Here is an 18386-nt window from a genome sequence, read left to right as displayed (position 1 = left end):
CAACCATAACACGGAAAACAATAAAGATCAAATAGAAAAGACTTAAAAATTTTAAAAATAAGAACTAAAAGATTTAAATAAAACTTCAATAGGTAGAGCTTTGACTGTTCAATGGCTAAGTCATGATCTGGTTCGGCACGTATAGCACTGCTAATATATATATTTCTACATATGATGAAGTCGCAGTGCCTCGGTAAATTCTTGAAGTAGGGAAATGTGATATTCATGAAGGTGAACAAATACAGATAGATGTTCGTTGGTCTTAAACAGTTATCAGCCGTTTATATGCTGAACTATATACTTCGTCTAGCATGATATTCATTGCTAGGTACATCATGGACTCCAGGGAGGACATAAGTTGGTAAATTACTTGAACTGTTCCACTCAAGTGTGACATTATCGCGAGATAGACAGAGGGCCGTATATAACTTGTGGGATGATGATGATAACATCAGCACTCATGAGATAAATTCTTCCTGCTTACGCACCGCTCATTATACACTCAATTTTTACATCCATATAGATAATGTTTATACACCTAACCTGTATGATGATGAGCGATAAACGCTAAAGAGAGAAGGAGAGAGAGAAGGAGAATGTGCTCTACCCAAGGAAGTAAACAATCTCATTGATCTCGACATGATATAATAAATCATCACCATGCATTCATTCATTCATTCCCTTTTCCAAGCTTCGCAGATCAAAGTTCAACGTCCTACCTACCTCACCTCATACATTCCATTCCATTCCATCCCAATGCGAGACAAATCTCGCTCAGCTATTATTAATTCAATATATAATTTCCATGGCGGATTTCTAAAGTTAGTTGAGATATCCTAATGATCACCTTTCGTTACCTACTTAAATAATTATCTGCGTATATAAAAAGAGCAATTATTAGACGAATCACAATTTATACCTATACATGTAATACAGTACAACAAGGCTAGGATCAGGTCTTAATTCCAATTTCATTGTAGACATACAAATCTGCAGTACTCATCAATGCCCCTGAAGGTAGATTACTTCGTGGGCCAATTCGATCTTATTTCACAGTAACATGTCAGGTCTGAGTCAATCCGTAAGCCACCCATCCATCCAAAACGAAACCCCCTTCATCATTATAAGACTGCCTAGTAATGTGATTGTATGATATAGGATAGAGAGGCGAATAGTATTTCCTAACTCCTTAATACTACTAACAGGCCCAGTGACACCAATCTCCACCACAACAGCAGCGACAACAACAAAACCCACCCGAATCTAGCCACGTAGTACATAAACTAGCAGCTAAGCGAGTTTGAGTGGGTGGTCTCATAACAAATCTTTGTTTTTTGCAAATCCACTCTGCTCCATGCGTGTACGGTAGTGAAATGTCCCAAAAACCAGTTGAAGAAACGAACGTATAAAGCGAGATTATCTCGCGAAAAATAGAAGTAAACCAAACACACCATACGCTCTCAACAGAGCGGCTTAACAATTTGACCCAGTACCAGTTCATTCCTCCTCAGAAGACTCGTCTTCCTCAGCCTCCTCGAGCCATTTGAGGAAGGGTTCCGCGGCACGACGAATCTTCTTAGAAGTAGCGAGATCAACATACTTCTTACTGGCCTTGGTACCCCATTTGGTGATAACCTCCTCACTGACCAGGTCCTTGTCATACAGCTGGTGGAGGATCTTGACGATCTTGTCGCTGGACATGAGCTCGGGGTGGTCCTTGCCGAGGTTGGCCAAAAGGCGTTCGACACCACCCAGAAGGGCCTTTTCATGGCGTTCGGATGTCACCATCTAGAGGGCATGGTTAGCTTAATCACCCTTGGAGTCTATACTCTTGATGAATGGACTTACCTGTTTGAGCATTCCAGCACGCTTGGGGATTTGCGTAATGATGTTTTCATCGAAGAGAGTCTGCACAAGGACCAAGACGGTTTTGTGCTTGCCTTCAATGCCAAATTCCTTCGCTTTGATGTAGACTTGAACATCATCGACTTTGTTAATGCTACCAGCCTTTGTAGCCTCCTCCTGGATCCAGTCACCCAGTGCATCGTAGACGGTGTTTCCACCGCCTTCTCCATCTTCATCCTCATCGTCGCCACCGCCGCTGAGATTCAGCTTCGCCCGGAACTGGTCAGGAAGCTGGCTTTGACGGGCCTTGACAGCCTTCTCAGACATATCAACGGCCCACTCGTCGTCATTAACTTCGACAGGCGCATCAATAACCTGAGCATCGGCTGTGATCTTGCGAGTGAACTCGTCGTCACTAGCGGCTCCGTTCTCTTCGTTGTCATCATTCTCGTTGGATTCGTTGGGAGAGTTCTCGCCACCACTTCCATTGCCGTTTCCATTGCCATTCTGTTGGGCCAGTTGCTTGGCCTTGCGAGCTGCCTTGCGCTCAGCTTTGTCTTTCTTGCCGCCTTTCTTGGGCTGGTTCTTCAGGATGAAGCCACTGAGTTTGTGACGAAGATCTACGTCGGTACGTTGACCACAAGCTTTGCAATCGAGCACAATGTGACCGTCCTTGATGACAACGTCGGTCTCGGGGTTCTTGCATTTCTTGCAAAGGACAAACTTGTTGATGAAACCATCCAGGTAGTCCTGAAGCTTGGGTGCATCATGACTTCCGTTGATAATCCATCGGTCATCGGCAGGATCGATGTTGGTCTGGGCACCAAGCTCGAATCCGAAGTACTTGATGACGTAAGATCCGGGACGGGCAAGAGAGGCAGCAACGCTGCTCAGATTGACGACAACTGTCTTGATGCCGTTTCCTTTGCCTTCGATCTTGGTCTGGATCCTTTCCATCTTGTAACGATAGAAGGCGTCGGTGACATCGCGACGGACGTTGATAAGAGCCATTTTGACGGTATTGTTACGAAAGTGGCTGTCGGGTTTATGTTGGCAATGTGGGTTTAAGGTGGTGATATTAGTCGGAGCGACGGCGAGTCTCTTGGAGTCTTGAAGACACGGAGAACTACAATAAAGTCATTCGCAAATGGATTGCGAAATGGGCGGGGAGAGCGGGCGAAGAGAGCCAGGAGATTAGTTATGCAATGGGTTCCAAATAGTGGACATAGGGGTGACTGGATAACAGCTGTGAGCGTTGGGAGGCATTAACATGAGCGATGCTTTCCGCGAGCGTGTTCAGCCAACTGAACTGATGTCCGGATTAGAAGGTTTCCGCGGTATACGAAGCGATTGCCGCGTGAGAGGGGTAAGGTGTCTAGACACAGCGGTCTTGTCGTGCTGATACATAAACAACAAGTGTATCGTGAGGCCCTTTTATGTGGGGGTGTTCAGATGTAGAGGGACGGGAATTCTGTCGTCGTGGTCGGACTGGCAGGGCAGATGGTCACCACGAGGGTCGGTGTTGTGTCTCGACGACGATATCGGCTAGACGGGCGAGGGAGAAGGAAGAGAGTAGCGCGTAGGAATCGCTAGGACGAGAGAGAGAGAGAGAGAAAGAGATAGAGGGAGTTTTGCTGATGTGAGGCGTCGTCGTCGGACGAGTCACCTAGATGAAGATGACGATGTTGTTGTTGGAGGGTTGCAACGACGGACAGAGGCCGCGTATAACCAAGCTGAGGGAAATCAGAAGGATAGGCGTGTGAACGCTGAGAAGCCGAGAAGCTGTGAGAAGCACAGAGCAGATTGGGTGCGGTGTGCGAACGGGTTATTGTAATTTTTATTGGGTATTTTGGGAGAGAGGGGTGGTTGTGTAGTGTAATAAGATTTGTGGTGTGGATGATGGGGAAGAGGGAGAGTCGAGAAAAGCTAGGTAGGCAAAGAAATAGCGAGCGAGGGCGTGGAAAGCGGAGCACCAGAAACGCACCAGAAGAACCAGACAGAGCCAGACAGAGCCAGAGGGGGGGCCTCGGGGGCATAGGACAACGGGGCAGTGGAGCCTAGAGCGCTGGGCCTAGCGCTGGACAGAACACTGGACAGAACACCTGGACCAAAGACAATGGGCAAATAGGAACGTGCGGGAACATATGCTCTTCCTGCATTCTTTTTTACATAGTAAGTTCTACCGTACCGACACCGTACCGACACCGTACCAGGCCTCACCTAACGAGGGAGACGTACTACTTAAATAGGCACCTATCCTTAATTACGACGTTCATGAATATATCACTCTATCCCCTCTCGAACCCTCCATACTTATTTACTTGGTACAAGAAAAGACTCGTGGCAGACCCCGAGTACGTACGCACAAAGCGAGCATCCGTCGCATAGATAACTGACATGAAGTAGGTAGGTAAGGTACTACTACATACACCTACCTACACATACCTTCACTAGCGTAAACCGTACAGTATGTAAGTATGCAGGATGCAGAAAGCCGACTGCTCGCTCGGGACTTGCGAAGGGGCCAAGTGGGAAAGAAAAATGTACGCATGCCCATGAAAAATTTCCAGTGGGGACTGAACTACCTAAGGCAAGTCGTACCGTACCACAATACCCATCGATGATGGCCATCTACCTACATGTACATGTCATAGGCAGTTCTGGCCGAGAGGGAGGGGGGGCAAATACTTTATGATACTATTCTTCGCGAGTAAGGAAGTGCACATAGTATGTGTACGAAACGATGTCCGTGTAATGGGCAGACGGGATGAATCGCAGACTACTGACTGCCTAGGTACCACCGAACGACCGAGCGAGCAGAAGAGTAACGGCCGAGAGCACGGGCTACGCACGTCAGGAAGAACGGGCTGGCCTCGGACTTTACAAAACAGCCCGGCCACGGAAATACGAAACGTCGAGGCTGGCTGTTTCGTTTGCCGTACCACTGACCTGCGCATAGGGCGCCTCAGGAACCAATCCTTTACTACCCTTGTGCCGCACACATGGCAATGGCATGACCCTACATGCAGTCAGTACATTACCTTTGGTGTACCTATGTTATGTGTACGTAAGTAGGCTTGTTCGCACAACGTCGGCCATAACAAAGTGTGGGGTAGAAAAAGGTAAAAGGTAAAACAAAACGTACTGTATGTACTACGTATAGTTTGCAATGAGGGTGATCTGAACAAAGCAAATCACATATAAAGAAGATAGTGTATCACCGGAAACGAGCAACCTCTCAACAAATAACTACATCCAGCTGTCTGAACTTACTGAATCAAGCTCGGGTTGATGGATCTATTTAAATCGTGATTGATTGTATTTGTGATATCATTCAATACGACTCTTCATATTATGAATCACGGCGGAATGCTGAATGATAGGTATCACTTCGAAAGTGATAACGCATCTCCCACTTGACCTGGCCACCCAATTGACCTGGCCACCCCCCTAGCCCATACAAATAACATCGGTGCACTAATCACGTGATAATTTAATAACTTTACGAATATTAGTCGTATAAAATAATAAAATATACCATTAGATTCGTAATAAAAAGAGCTATTTAACGGTACCCTCTACTAACTTTTACGACTTATATTCGCGGAGTTATTAAGCAATACGCTAAAGTAAGCGCTAAATTAATCCTTGCTTAGCGCCCCTTTAGCGTATTGCTTAATATCTTGCTTAATAAATTTTGTAAAAAAATAGTAAAAAATACCTTTGGATTCCCCTTGAACTAACGGATTTAACGGTACTAATTATTAAACCGTACAATTAGTACTCGCAAAGTTATTAAAGATTGAAGTAATGGGATTTTATATAGGTTATTGGGGTGGCCAGGTTAATTGGGTGGCCAGGTCAAGTGGGAGATGCGTTACACCACCTGTACATGGAATACTAAATAAATGGGCTGGGAATAGCTCACAATTAAGTATAACTAGTAGATGCTGCCTAGGAACAGTTTTACGTGTGACTTTATCAAAAGGGGTTTGAAGTATGTATAAATACAAGACAGTTTTCAGAGAAGTGCGGTTGTCGTCTATTACAGAGTCTTAAGCTGAAGGAGAATTTTACTATCATTTATTTAAATACCTAGGTTAGATCTTTCATCACATCCCGTTATAAAAGGAAAGCTTGGCTACATTAACAATAATACTGTTAAATGGGCTGCATACGAATATTCATATGGAAACAAGTGGTAGTACATATTCTCTATCTAAGAAAGGAAGGAAAAGAACGAAGGCTTATAGACCCCAAAGGGGTCCGCGCCCTAGGTCCTTCACGTACGCAATTGTAGCCAACATCATATTGTTCCAATAAATACTGAGAATAGGTAACCGACGAGGCGAGGCGCGATAGGTACCTATAGTACAGACCCGATACTACTGCGGCTGTATCCATCCAGCCTCACTGCGAGGGGAGCTACCTAACAGGGTTTCCCCTCCGTTGGGTTGTGACAGGTACTACATACACGCGAGGGAGGGGGGGTCTCAGAGGAGACCATCTCGAAGTTGGTGACTGTCATATAAGGCCAGGAAACCTTCCGTTAAAGTCCTGAACTACGAAGCGATTGCGATAGGTTTCCTAGCGTACAGGGTGTTGGTGGTGGATTGGATCGATCCTTGCAGCGATTATCCTTGAAGGTGGCGATGATTGGATTGGCTGTATGGCTAGGTCTGTATATGACCGTCTGGGAATTCGGAGACCGTTTTTTAGAATTTTGAGACGATTTCAATGGTCCGTGACGACTTTTAGGCGGTGACCGTCTCCGAAATATGACTCTCAAAAGATGTTCAAATTTCTGAGACGGTCTCAGAAGTCTAAGACCGTCGTGGTGAACCGTCTCCGTTAAGCGTCCCAGGACCAGAGGTTCTTACTGAAATACCGCGATAGTACCAAATGGTACTAGAGCTGTACTATTGCCGTGGTCTGTACGTACTGTCAACTATCGATGTAGGGATCAGCACCTTCAGGCAATGCGGGCACGAGGGTTTGTAACGACGGCTCTTCGAACGGTGTAAGCTAGGCCCATTAGCTAGAAAGGGAGGGGCAGCAAGTTGCTGGTGACGGAATATCGGTCATCTATACACGTCCTCGACGTCTTCTGTACGAGAACACTGACCATCTATCTCAACGCAAGCTTCACGTTCTTGTCTTCTCCTTTCTGTTCTTGCAGCCCGTCGAGTCTTGTGGCGGGCCGCTTTCTCTGCCTTAATTTGACGACGAGATTCCTCAAAGGCTTTCGCTTTTTCCCCAGCAGTAATTGGCCTCGCACTACGAGCAATGGCAGAAAGAGTTGAGAAGAGATCTTCACGAGTAGGCTCTGATTTCATTTTCTGACCGTCAATAGCCGCAATCATCAACAGGGAGCGAAGGGCGTAGTGGGCATCATTTCCAGCCGCGTGCAAGTTAGTATATGGGATACCGAAAGTGTCGAGCATTGCTTCGAGTCCCAACCGATAGGATAGGTCCAGCGGATATTGGGCTGCCTTGACATTGTCGATGATGTACAGAGGTTGTAGTTGGATGTCAAGATTCGCCAGGGCCTTTCGATCGCTGTGATCACCGTGAAAAGCCAGGATACTATCCCGACCTAGCCGGCAAGCCAGTGATTCAACCCGCGCCTTCACTTCACCTAGCGGTACCGATTGCGACTCTCCGAACATGAACTTTCGAGATGCTGTCTTGCAGTACTTGGAGTCACCTACGACGAACTGATATGACTCCACAACATCGGTTTCACGCACCGAGTCCAGGCCCTCATGTACCAGCTGATGCAGAACTCGGGTGTCAAGTACAGAAACACCTATGTGGAGCTGTGGATTGGTGGGAAGGCGCTCGTATCCTTGATATGTGTCGACATCGATGCCTATCAAAAGCACATCTTTCATGGAAGAATTCGGCAATGTGGCTCCGAGGTGGGAGGCTTCATGCTGACGCGCATCGGCGTAGCCAAAAAGCTGTCGAATCACCAAAATTTCGTCTCGCAGTGGACTTTTAACGTAACAAGTCATTTACACCGTATCAGAAGCCTAGCTTTCTCGTCGTTGTTTCTCTGGACTACCAATACTATAGCTGGCGGTTGTTGATAATTGCGGTGACAGCATCAGTCCAACTCATACGTTTGGTTCTGCAACAAGTGATGTAATATTGTAGACGCGCGGCGTTGTGGGGAAATGTTGTTGCCCGGACGTAGCGTTACCTCTCCAAATGGTCACAAAACAGTATAGAAAACTCTAACTCAAAGATATAGCGCTGAAAGGAATCGAACCTAACCTACTATATGCCTCACTGGTCATTGCACCCTAACTATACCTACCTACTGTATGCAGTCCGGATTGGGTAGGATGGAATGGAATGGGATGGGCCAAGTTTCCGATCACCTCTCTGCAGTTAGCAACCAACTTGAATATACATTTTATATTTTATAATGAGGTTAACTAGAATTATAACATAGAAGAATTTACTTTCACAAAAGAATGGTATTATTTAAGCTACTCTCTTTACATATATATATATTTACCAAACTAAGATTTACATTTACGAAATACATGATCATCGTAATCTTTTGGGTAGGGCATAGCATCTACCAAAAACCAACAAGTTCTGGGTCACAGAGGCGCGGGAGCCGGAGTACCTAGCCCAGTTGTTGATTTTTGTTTTCGTCTTGCCTTACCCGCTAAAGGCGGAGAGAGATACGCGAAGCCATATACGTATGTGGCAGCATTCTTTAACTTTTGTTCCTGGATTTCGGGATGATTTGGTAATGCATGTATGGGGGACGTCTGTGCTGATTTCGCAGGAAGCATGGTTGTTAACTTAGACACTAGCCTCTGCCAGCCCAGGTACGGACAGACAGTACGTGCTAGGCTCTTGATTCATCACTTATCATCTCTTCAACGGATCTGTTCCGACCCATCCTTCTCCATATTTGCATAATCGTGGCTCAGTACACAGTGTTGCACAGTCCTAGGCATATGATCTGGTTGTCTTCAAGTTGGCATGTAATTCATAAACCGTCAAGCAATGGGTAATGTAAGCATTTATGCAATACCAATTAGGTATACAACACGGCAGAATACCGAGAGGTTAGATGGTAGGGAGTCAACTACCATCAGCTCAATGTTACCATGATTTGATCCACGAACAGGCATAGACGCCTGCCTTCAACGCCAAAGCCACCAGGATTTCCACATAAGCCCCGCCAATCCTACCAGTGCTTCGCTCACGTCTGTGCAATAGAACATGATTTAAAAAAACAAACAGATGTAACGCCCCTCGCTAGCTAGAAACATGTGAAGTCGAGATGTGCGAATGTAAAGGCTACCTACACACTCTGGAGAATATAAGCAACTGGCGATAGATCGTCAGGATCCGTCATTATGATATCTATACGACGAAATGATCATGCAGTTGCTTGGATGTAGCAATCCTTGGGATTTTGGCCAATATCCTTAGGTGGCAAGCCAACGCTAAGATAGGGAGTGTTACTGCTCATTAGAGAGACCAGATCTTGAGGGTCATGTCCAAGCAGGCGCTTTGCCGGCTGGATTGCATGATATCAGGATTCATTTTTAGGTTGAGGAAGTTCAAGCCCCGCGTTTTGGGCCAAGTTTTTCCACAATGTGAGTTCCCGATATGCTCGTTCACACTCTGTCTTCAGTTTATCATTTGAACTGCTGAGCTCCTGGATGGCTTGTTCTGTAAGAAGTTTTTCAAGCGTCCACTTCTCGATGTTCTGCGCTTCGTTCTGCTTCAGTTGCATGATATAGGAGACTGCTCGTTGAAGAATAGATCCTTTGTTCTTTTCGCAACCAGGCACAATCTTAGCTAGCTCATTGATACCCTCGTTGATTGTCTCACGACGGCGACGTTCAACTACCTCCTGGTTAGTGGGGCTATGAGAGGAACATAATCCACTACGGAACTTTACCTTCTTTGTGATTATCCTTTCGTTGTTTGTGCCATTCTTCGGAGCCCACCGCGAGCTTTGGCTGATGTGAAGTGCGGCTATACGGAGATTGGACTGGCCCAGCGCCATTTTGCTGCACCTGTTGCGTTATATCGTTGGGTGATGGCTCAGGCAGACCGTGAGACTGTAATATGTCATGATGACCATAGGGCGACTCTTGGTGGCCTTCGGACTCTCCGGTATTTGGTGGGACAAATGTTGCATCGGTTGTTTGGGGGACATGCAGGGTCGGATACATTGTTCCCAGAGCAGCGGCAGCTGTACTTGATGCACTAGCAGGGTCAGATGCTTCATGGCGCTCGGCTGCGGCCTGCTGTAGAGCAACGAAATCAGCCGTTGCGGCCTGTGCAGCGGCCTGAGCTGCTTCTACTGCACTCTCAACATATGCTGCAGATGGATCTGGAGTTGTTGACATAGCAGCTGTAGGAACAGAGCGTTTCGAACGCCTCGAATCGGGCGAAGAGTCGGGACCACTACGTTTCCGCTTCTGGCCAGGACTTGATGGAGTAGGTGTGTTGTAGTCTGTATGGTGGTCTGCGACGGCCGCGTCTGCCATGGCGGCCAAATGTTCACGGTTGAGATGTGTAAGAGGCTCTAGGAGTGACTCCCCTTGAGAGTAACCGTTGGTATCCATTGCGAATATCAACTCAAAAGTGTAGCTTTATATTGCCACGTGTTGTGGCCAGTTCTAAGAAACTTAGAGCCTACCAAACAGGTATAACTTTGTTTCACGTTGTCAATATCGAAAGGCCTATAAATGTCAGTACTGGAAAATCCAGTATGGGTCTTCAAAGCAAGAAATGAAAAGCTACGACATATGGCGACGGCTAGTTGAGAGTGCAGTGGGATGATATCACGTCTGTTCGTGCGCGCCTCAAGCGTGGTTGGACAATTAGAGGGGTTCCATATGAGTGAGAATGCCTGATGCAGTGGCACTCCACATGACGCGATCTACGGGGAGTGAAGCAGCCAGAGCAGGCGCGGTCCCGGATGAACGGTGCTAGAGATGCAGTAGAGTCTTGTCAGGCTGCAACTTGATTTCGCTGCATCTTGGTATATGGATGACCCTCATTTAGAGCGCATGTAGGCCTAAATGCGACATTGGGAGACATGTCTGTTGTTGTGCGCAACTGGGTAGGAAGGTAGGTAGGGAGGTACCTGGCTAGGGAAATATGTGATAGAAGAGAGTGTGGGCTGGCGGGCGGGTGGCACAGGGTAGGACAGGACAGGATGAGATGATGAGATGATGAGTGAGTGAGTGAGTGAGTGAATGATTGTTGTTGTTGTTGTTGTTGTGAAGTGGGCGATGCGAAGACGAGGAATTTTCCAAACAGGATACAGTGGTGCAGGATTACTTGGATGGAGGGTTTCAAAGAGTCTCAAATGACTGGGGACGGTTGCAAAGTCACGATGTGTGGAATTGTTATTCTGGCCATTGATTCCCAATGGAGCGAGGAGGGAAGGCGGCGGGCAGTGGCAAGCAAGCAGGAAAGCGGCAGAGCAGAGAGCAGCAGAGCAGCACCACATACCTGAAATCATGTGCCAGATCTCTCGTGGCTGGCTGGCGGGCGGGCGGGCTGGCTGCGTGCGCGCGCGCGCAGAGCAAGCTTGGATCCGTTGGGTTCAGCGGGTGGTCAGGTCAGATGACTTCACGTGCTTTGCGGACTGTCTAGCCTCGAATTGCGCGCGCAAGCATATGGGGACTGGCTGGTCAGTGGTGTCAGTGGTCCGGGATGGAGAGAGTAAGAAAGTTAAGGGGAAAAACTCGAAATCCGCGTCTGCGCGCCCAACAAAAAAAAAGCGCGACCAAAAGCAGGAGCCTGGCGAGGCCGAGGGGGGTCTTCTGCGTTAATAAATGATTAAGGTAAGGTAAGGTAGGTACTCTCACTCGACCTTTGCACCAGCACCAAGCACCAGCACCAATACCAGCACCACCGAGCTCTGAGGGAGTTGGAAGACCAGCAACAACAGCCTGTAGGTATACACTAGGTAGGTAGAAGGTGGCATGCCTGCGACTCATATGACCGACGGCGTGCACGGTCCAGCTCTAGCCATCACTACCTACCTACTATACATGTGTTTATACATGTGTTTATACCTACTCACCATCACCTCGAGGCTTGGGATACATACCTCCATGGCACGGGCCACTGCTTGTTGGCTTGTTGGCTTGATAGTGGCAACCAACCCGTTTTGAAGTTGTTGGTATGGAAGTCGAGGTACCTGCTCGTCTACTGCGCCCATGGAGGCAGGTGTCAGGTGAAGATAAACCGGTCTGATAACATACTTTGTAATCCATGTGGAAAAAGTGTGTGCCTAGACTACGGAGACCTTGGGTGATGTTCGAGATGGCTTGGTGGGCAATGTCACGGATGGATGGGGATGGTTGCACTGTAGGTACAGGTTCTCCCTCCCCTACCAGCCCCTACCTAATCGTGGTAGTCTCAGTACATGCCTATGTAGGTAGTATGGAAACCGGAGGCTTAGGTAGCTACCTACACCACAATCCATCATGGGTTCCTGAAGGTGGGCGGGCAATAATAACTTGTAAGTACTGGGCGAGCAAGAGAGGACAATGTTCCCATGCCTACAACAGCAGAAATGTAGTAGACAGGCTCGACAGAGATAGGTACCAACTGCACTGATCTACCCCACTGCCGCAGGTAGGCCACCCTTCGGCCACCTTTGACATCTAACGAATCAGCTGACCTGGCGCCGCCCATGGTGTCAGAGGGTCATCCACTGAAAGAGGCAAGGAGGGGTGGATCCTTATACCTACTGTACTATGTTATCTACCTAGATACCTACTGACTCACCCACCTCTTCTTACCTAAGAACATAACTTACCTACCTACGAAGTACTGTAAGTATGTACTTTATGAGCGCGCATCAAGGATATGAGAGCTTCAGCAAGGTACTTTTGCTCATATGGTGTACATTACCAGTACAGTAGTGTCATCCTCTCTTGATATGTTTACATCTTCCCCAGACTTATGGAAAGAAGCAAAGGGCTATTCAACCTTTTATAGGTGATCAGTATAAGAGCGCAAGTTGTATTACCCCATTTAAGAGGAGGGAAATATATAGATAGAAAGGTGAAACCCATAAAGGATGAAAGGATCGGGAGAAAAAGTGCCGCAAACCACGAAGACGCGTTAGCTTAACCCCTGCACAATACATATGTAGGTAGTATGTAGTAGTTTAGGTAGAAGTAGGTATGTATGCGCATTCTGTAGGTGTTAGTCAACGCGTTTGAAACCTGCAGATTACGAAGTATGTGCATGGCTTGAAATTACGACTGACTCTTATCAATGCAACCCCTTCGGCGAATTGGTGGTGTCGTCGGTAAAGCCCCCTCTCGAACCCTTGTGTTCCCCTCTCTCTCAGCGTCTCTGCCTCACCGTGGGGAAGGGAACTGGGGGGACGGGGAGGATGGCCAGGTCCCGTGATGTATCCCTCTCGTGACCGCCTTTGGCTGTGTGTGACTGCATATCACTGCTGTTCGCTTCCTCATCCCATGTCATCCCCCGTCCTTCGTCAGTACATGCCCGTACAAGACCTGTACTAACGATAAACCCCCTTCGGGAAGAGCCGCTCTTGGCGCCCTGGACGACGGCCAAAAGTTGGTGACATGTCCAAGTGTGCAAAATGCTTGCCCGATCACCTGTGGCCAATGGGGATAATGGCTTTGCAGCAGACTTGGATAAGGCATCAAATGAAAATTACCTACCTATGTCCTGTATCATACCGTCCTGGCTGGGTTTGGAGGACGGCATTGTTCCTGGGTCAGAGGTACCTATCAAGGAGTCCAGTTAGTTAGTTAGTTATTGTGCATGAGTACACCCATGCACTCTTCTGGTGTAGCAGAGGTACATACAATCTGATTTGCTTGCCTTGATGAACTGACATAGTAGATCTAAAAGAGAATCACTGTTGGCATTAACGTATCTTAGATACACATCTTGTTGAGCAGTTGGTCTTGAGTATTGTGTACTTTATATACCGGTATCTGACCGGTAGTACCTACATGTAGGTATTGAGTGTATTGGGCTCGATTCAAGAACGGTGCCAACTGCATACGCCCACTTCCGTATTGCATACTCATGGATGGGCCACCTGACTTCCAACATCATATCAGCGCACCTACCTACGTATACACAATCAGACACAATGAATGGGAGAATGGGAGTTGTGTCTTGGATGAGTTGCCATAACCGGCAGCCTATCCAGCACATCCAGCAGCTTACTGGCTGGGGCCGCCGGACCGTTGGTGGAGTTGCCTCTCAAAGCCACCCACCCGAGCCACCCCTGTCCCCCAGGTCTGCTTCAGAGCTGCCACCCCACTAACTCTCGGTACGGTACCATGCCAGTGGTGCAGTGATGCAGTGATGCCGCTTCCGCTTCCTGCGATATCCCATCATCCCATCATTCCATCACCCGACACTTTACCTCTGCCGCCCTGCCCATCCGCCGCACGCTGCTGAATTACATTGTCTACGAGCGCCTCCAATAGAGGTTGAGTCGCAAGTTTACCGAAATCTTGACCATGGGGGACCACGAAAGCTCCAAGTTAGATCACGAGAACCATCTGCTACTTGTGAGGCTTGCTGCTCTCTTTACTTCCTACCTTCTAGTCCTCGAAGTCGTCCCACCTGAGTGACCATCTCTAATCCTAGCGGTTGCTTCTCTCTAGGACCAACCCCTCCTCCAGCTCCCAGTCGAGCTCCTCCGCAAGAATCTGAGGTCCGCCCGCTTCGAGGTTGAGAAAGATGGAAGCTTCGTAAAAGAAACGCTCAAGAAGACCGCGACGGACAGCGTGAACGGCCGCATCTCACAGCAAGATGTGTTGAAGACACTGGACTCGATGATTGCCCGCATGCGGGGCGTAAAGCGGAAGCTGACGACCTTTTCCGACGAAGAGAACCGGCTACACCAGCATGAAGAGGCTCGGGTGAAGCACCTCACTGAGCTGTATGGCATGTACAGCGTCGACGACGTGAAGTACGAGGGCTGGAGCAGAACACGGTTAGATCGCCTGCTCACCGATTATCTGCTGCGCCAGGGCTATGTCAAGAGCGCCCGTGAACTCGCCAAGGAGCGCGGCATCGAGCTGCTCGCTGACGTCGACACCTTTGAGCAGATGAACCGGATCCGTCAGTGTCTGCTCAATGGTAGCGTCCAGGAAGCCCTCGCCTGGTGCACTGCCGGAGATACCAAGAAGGAGCTACGGAAGATGGATGTATGTTTGAGACACACCCAAGAGCACACCATTTCATAGCCTTCGCGACTGACATTATACACTGCAATAGAGCAATCTTGAATTCATGCTCCGCTACCAACAATACATCGAACTTGTGCGAGATCGTGCTCAGACTAAACCCGACGACGCATTGGCACACGCACGCAAATACTTGTTTCCATACAAAGACACATATCCCAAAGAAGTGTACCATGCCTGCGGGCTTTTGAGCATGCTGCCCGAACACGCCGCTAGAATCGAAGCCTATAGAGAATTATATGCCCCGGCGCGATGGCAGATGTTAGCAGATTTATTCACGAAGACACACGCCAGTCTCCTCTCCCTCCCATCCATCCCACTGCTTCACATCGCTCTGTCATCTGGCCTGTCGGCGCTGAAAACACCAGCCTGCCATTCGATCCATCCAAACTCAGCCGCTGCGCCCTCTCACCACACGAGTTTGTCCCTCGCCACAAGCGTATGCCCGATCTGCAGCACGGAGCTGAATGAACTCGCGCGCAACGTACCACATGCGTTACACAGCAAGAGCCACGTCGAGCCAGACCTGCTATTGCTCCCCAATGGTCGCGCCTACGGTAAGGCGCGCCTGGAGGAATATGCAAAGAAGGCGGGATTACCTGAAAGTCGAGTGAAAGATCTACGGACGGGCGAGGTGTATTCAGTAGACCTTCTAAAGAAAGTGTATATTTCGTGACGAATCTGGTTCATGCGCATACCTCTTCTGTTCGTCCCGAAGATTCGACAAATCAAAGACGATCCAAGAAGAACCTAACAATGTTTTGTTTTTCTATTATTCGATGGTACAAATTTTAAGATTGTAGCAATCATGTAACGATACTCATATCAGGTGTTGTGCATACATATCATGGTGTTCAGGGCGTCCAGGATGTCTGGATGGATTAAGTAAACGGGCGTTAAATGATGGACAAATTCATCGCCCGGGCGTTATGAAGGGTTCTTAGGCAGGATTATACCTAAGAAAAAAGGTAGCTTTATATATGATATTCAACTTCGTCAGTGAGTTAGTTGTGTTGAGCTAAATGGACTTGAAAATGAATAGAGTAAAATGCTGCTTCTCGGTAGAAGTAGTCTGACTCTAATGTGATCTGTCCTTCTCTGCCTGTTATGGCGAGAGGAAAGTAGTAGAGATGGAAGTATCTAAGGATGAGAAGAAATGCGTTGGGAAGCAAGTGGTGAATGCAATGGATATAGGAACTAGCTAGAAGGAATGAGAAGAAGTGCGAAATCACACTCTCTATCCCTTCTTTGCCCCCCTTACTTTACCTAGGTAGCTAGGCTGGTTATGGACCTGACCAACTTCCTAGGAAGTCGGTGTGACATATAGTACACATAGATAGGTAGGTATCTATTTCAAGTTATGAGAAACCGGTTGCAATTGCAAAGATACAGGAGTAATAGGTATGTTGAAGTTATATAAGGACAAGAAGATCTAGGTTTTCTATATATTGTATATTGTATATTATATTGATTTGAGTGGTATACCGTGAAGCTTGCAAACGGAGACCAACTGTAACAGCCTGACAACTGCAAGTCTATTGCGGGATCGACTGTAGATTCAGCCTCGCTCATATAGAACTCCTGCTCTCCATTGCGTGGTCCAGCTGCATAAGATACTTTCCCATTGCTTCATGTCTGACTAGCCAGTGGTAGCCCACTGGAATGCTTCATGGACTACTGCTCTCATGGCCATCGTAATGTCCAGCGAGTGCGACTCCGCTTCGCTAACCCAGCAGCTTTCCGAATGCTCGTCCGTGTTGATATTGACCTCTCCCTTCGAGACCAGCGTGACGTAATTGAGCTGAATAGCAGTCCTGGAAACGATAACATCCCGATTGGTATTATCAGTGATGGCCTTTTCGGTGGTGTACACCATCGGCTTCAGTTCGGCAAGAACCTCGGTAACATTCAGACCGGTCTCCTCGTGCACCTCTCTTACGAGGGCGGCTTTGAGGCTGGGATCGCCGGGGTCGACCTTGCCGCTGGGCAATTCGAAGACGTTGGGGAAGTAAGGCTCGTGGGGCGCTCTCTTCAAAAGCAAGATGGTTGGCGTTTCCGCCCCCGTTGAGTCTGATGCGTGCCGCAAAGTAGCCGCTCCAACGACGATTTTGTCATACGGGTTCCCGGAAGCAGAGGGCTTGAGTTTTCGGAACTCGTTGCCTGAGGAGTTGAGGATTTGTAGGTCGACGGACTTGGCGACGACGAGAGATTCAGCGTCCCTTAGGAGAGCCATGATCTCTGCAGTCCGAGAGAGGTGACTGGAGAAAACAAGTCTAGCGCAAAGAAAAGCCTAGAGCACAACAAGACGATAACAAGCCTGTTGGGGTCTGATAACATGTCCACGTGTAAAAGAGACCTGTGGCAGTGCAGCCGAGGGAGAGAAAACAGAGGTCAAGAGCGCATGCATGTTTGGGTAGAACGTATTGATGAGTCACATGTGCAGGAGCTGTAAAACACATGGTGAAGCAATACGAACTTCGTAGCCTTTTTTTATAGCTGTACAAATAAATCCATTAAAATCGTAAGTTGTTCTCCGTTGCTTTCTAATTCTACTAGCTACATAACATATATTAGGTTGATATTAGTCATTTTAAATCTACAGCTTATATAAGACAACAAACATAAAAGCAAGCACCTAAGTGAAAAACAGTCTACAAAGAAGCAACTTTCAAATCAAGAATCTCACCATCTAAGTAGGAGGTAACCACTAAGGTTAGAAACACATATGAAATGACCAATTGTTCAGCTATATAGAGTAGCATCTTTATAACTGAAACACAATCAGTTCATAATATCTGCGCAATTCTCTCTGGCTCGATTTCAGACCTATCTCTCCATGAATTAATTGCACGCTTCACTTTGCTGAGCATATTGGTACAAGTAAATACCTACCTACCTAGGTAGGTAGGTAACGAAAACCTAAGTATCAAAGACATACACACACACACATGCACGCACATCCCTACTCCCTCTAAAACTTACATGATAAAATCCAATAAACATTTCACAACCATGCTTCATCACCACTTCACATCCAGACAACCAAAAGAGAAAGCAACAAAACGAAGCATTTGAACACAATATGGAGGAAACCATTGTATTTCTCATAGTATTCCGTCAAATTCGGTTATCTCATCCACTTGCTCGCTTGCTTAGTAGTTCAGGTACCTAGGCACCTACGTCAAGCAATTCATATTTCACACCACATACCTCCAACACACACACACACATTCACACACATATATTGCCCAAACACTGTAGACGCCTGCCAATTCATTTCGTTCATTT

The 18386-nt window shown here is 47.5% G+C and overlaps 7 protein-coding genes across 7 annotated transcripts; 2 read left to right on the top strand and 5 right to left on the bottom strand.

The window, feature by feature from the left end:
• Positions 1 to 897: 897 nt before the first annotated feature.
• F5B22DRAFT_10968 (domain found in IF2B/IF5-domain-containing protein) lies at positions 898 to 3570 on the bottom strand. The gene is made up of 2 exons (XM_047968753.1): positions 1849 to 3570; positions 898 to 1788 (listed from the first exon to the last, which is right to left on the bottom strand). The coding sequence occupies exons 1-2, from the start codon at positions 2854 to 2856 to the stop codon at positions 1498 to 1500; spliced, it is 1299 nt and encodes a 432-aa protein (XP_047836316.1). The 5' UTR covers positions 2857 to 3570; the 3' UTR covers positions 898 to 1497.
• A 2884-nt stretch (positions 3571 to 6454) lies between these two features.
• F5B22DRAFT_582857 (uncharacterized protein) lies at positions 6455 to 8163 on the bottom strand. Its single transcript, XM_047973331.1, has one exon. It carries the CDS (start codon positions 7860 to 7862, stop codon positions 6927 to 6929), a length of 936 nt encoding a protein of 311 aa, XP_047836315.1. The 5' UTR covers positions 7863 to 8163; the 3' UTR covers positions 6455 to 6926.
• Positions 8164 to 9033: 870 nt separating this feature from the next.
• F5B22DRAFT_10773 (uncharacterized protein) lies at positions 9034 to 10642 on the bottom strand. The gene is made up of 3 exons (XM_047968726.1): positions 10529 to 10642; positions 9782 to 10429; positions 9034 to 9726 (listed from the first exon to the last, which is right to left on the bottom strand). Exons 2-3 carry the CDS (start codon positions 10374 to 10376, stop codon positions 9410 to 9412), a joined length of 912 nt encoding a protein of 303 aa, XP_047836314.1. The 5' UTR covers positions 10377 to 10429; positions 10529 to 10642; the 3' UTR covers positions 9034 to 9409.
• Positions 10643 to 10681: 39 nt separating this feature from the next.
• On the bottom strand, positions 10682 to 11917 carry F5B22DRAFT_10733 (uncharacterized protein). The gene is made up of 2 exons (XM_047968721.1): positions 11886 to 11917; positions 10682 to 11527 (listed from the first exon to the last, which is right to left on the bottom strand). The coding sequence occupies exon 2, from the start codon at positions 11357 to 11359 to the stop codon at positions 10910 to 10912; it is 450 nt and encodes a 149-aa protein (XP_047836313.1). The 5' UTR covers positions 11360 to 11527; positions 11886 to 11917; the 3' UTR covers positions 10682 to 10909.
• On the top strand, positions 11918 to 12606 carry F5B22DRAFT_10732 (uncharacterized protein). The gene has a single exon (XM_047968720.1). It carries the CDS (start codon positions 12118 to 12120, stop codon positions 12463 to 12465), a length of 348 nt encoding a protein of 115 aa, XP_047836312.1. The 5' UTR covers positions 11918 to 12117; the 3' UTR covers positions 12466 to 12606.
• Positions 12607 to 13970: 1364 nt separating this feature from the next.
• Positions 13971 to 15774, top strand: F5B22DRAFT_653029 (CTLH/CRA C-terminal to lish motif domain-containing protein; the record flags this gene model as incomplete). The annotated part of the gene is made up of 3 exons (XM_047979678.1): positions 13971 to 14417; positions 14514 to 15059; positions 15130 to 15774. The coding sequence occupies exons 1-3, from the start codon at positions 14367 to 14369 to the stop codon at positions 15772 to 15774; spliced, it is 1242 nt and encodes a 413-aa protein (XP_047836311.1). The 5' UTR covers positions 13971 to 14366.
• Positions 15775 to 16476: 702 nt separating this feature from the next.
• F5B22DRAFT_10614 (NUDIX hydrolase domain-like protein) lies at positions 16477 to 17618 on the bottom strand. Its single transcript, XM_047968709.1, has one exon. It carries the CDS (start codon positions 17329 to 17331, stop codon positions 16738 to 16740), a length of 594 nt encoding a protein of 197 aa, XP_047836310.1. The 5' UTR covers positions 17332 to 17618; the 3' UTR covers positions 16477 to 16737.
• Positions 17619 to 18386: the final 768 nt, after the last annotated feature.

The sequence above is a fragment of the Xylaria bambusicola genome, assembly GCF_022495145.1.
Source record: "Xylaria bambusicola strain CBS 139988 unplaced genomic scaffold F5B22scaffold_1, whole genome shotgun sequence".
NCBI classification, from domain to species: domain Eukaryota; kingdom Fungi; phylum Ascomycota; class Sordariomycetes; order Xylariales; family Xylariaceae; genus Xylaria; species Xylaria bambusicola.
Note: the sequence above shows the minus strand (reverse complement) of the source record. Positions and strands in the feature narration are given on the sequence as shown.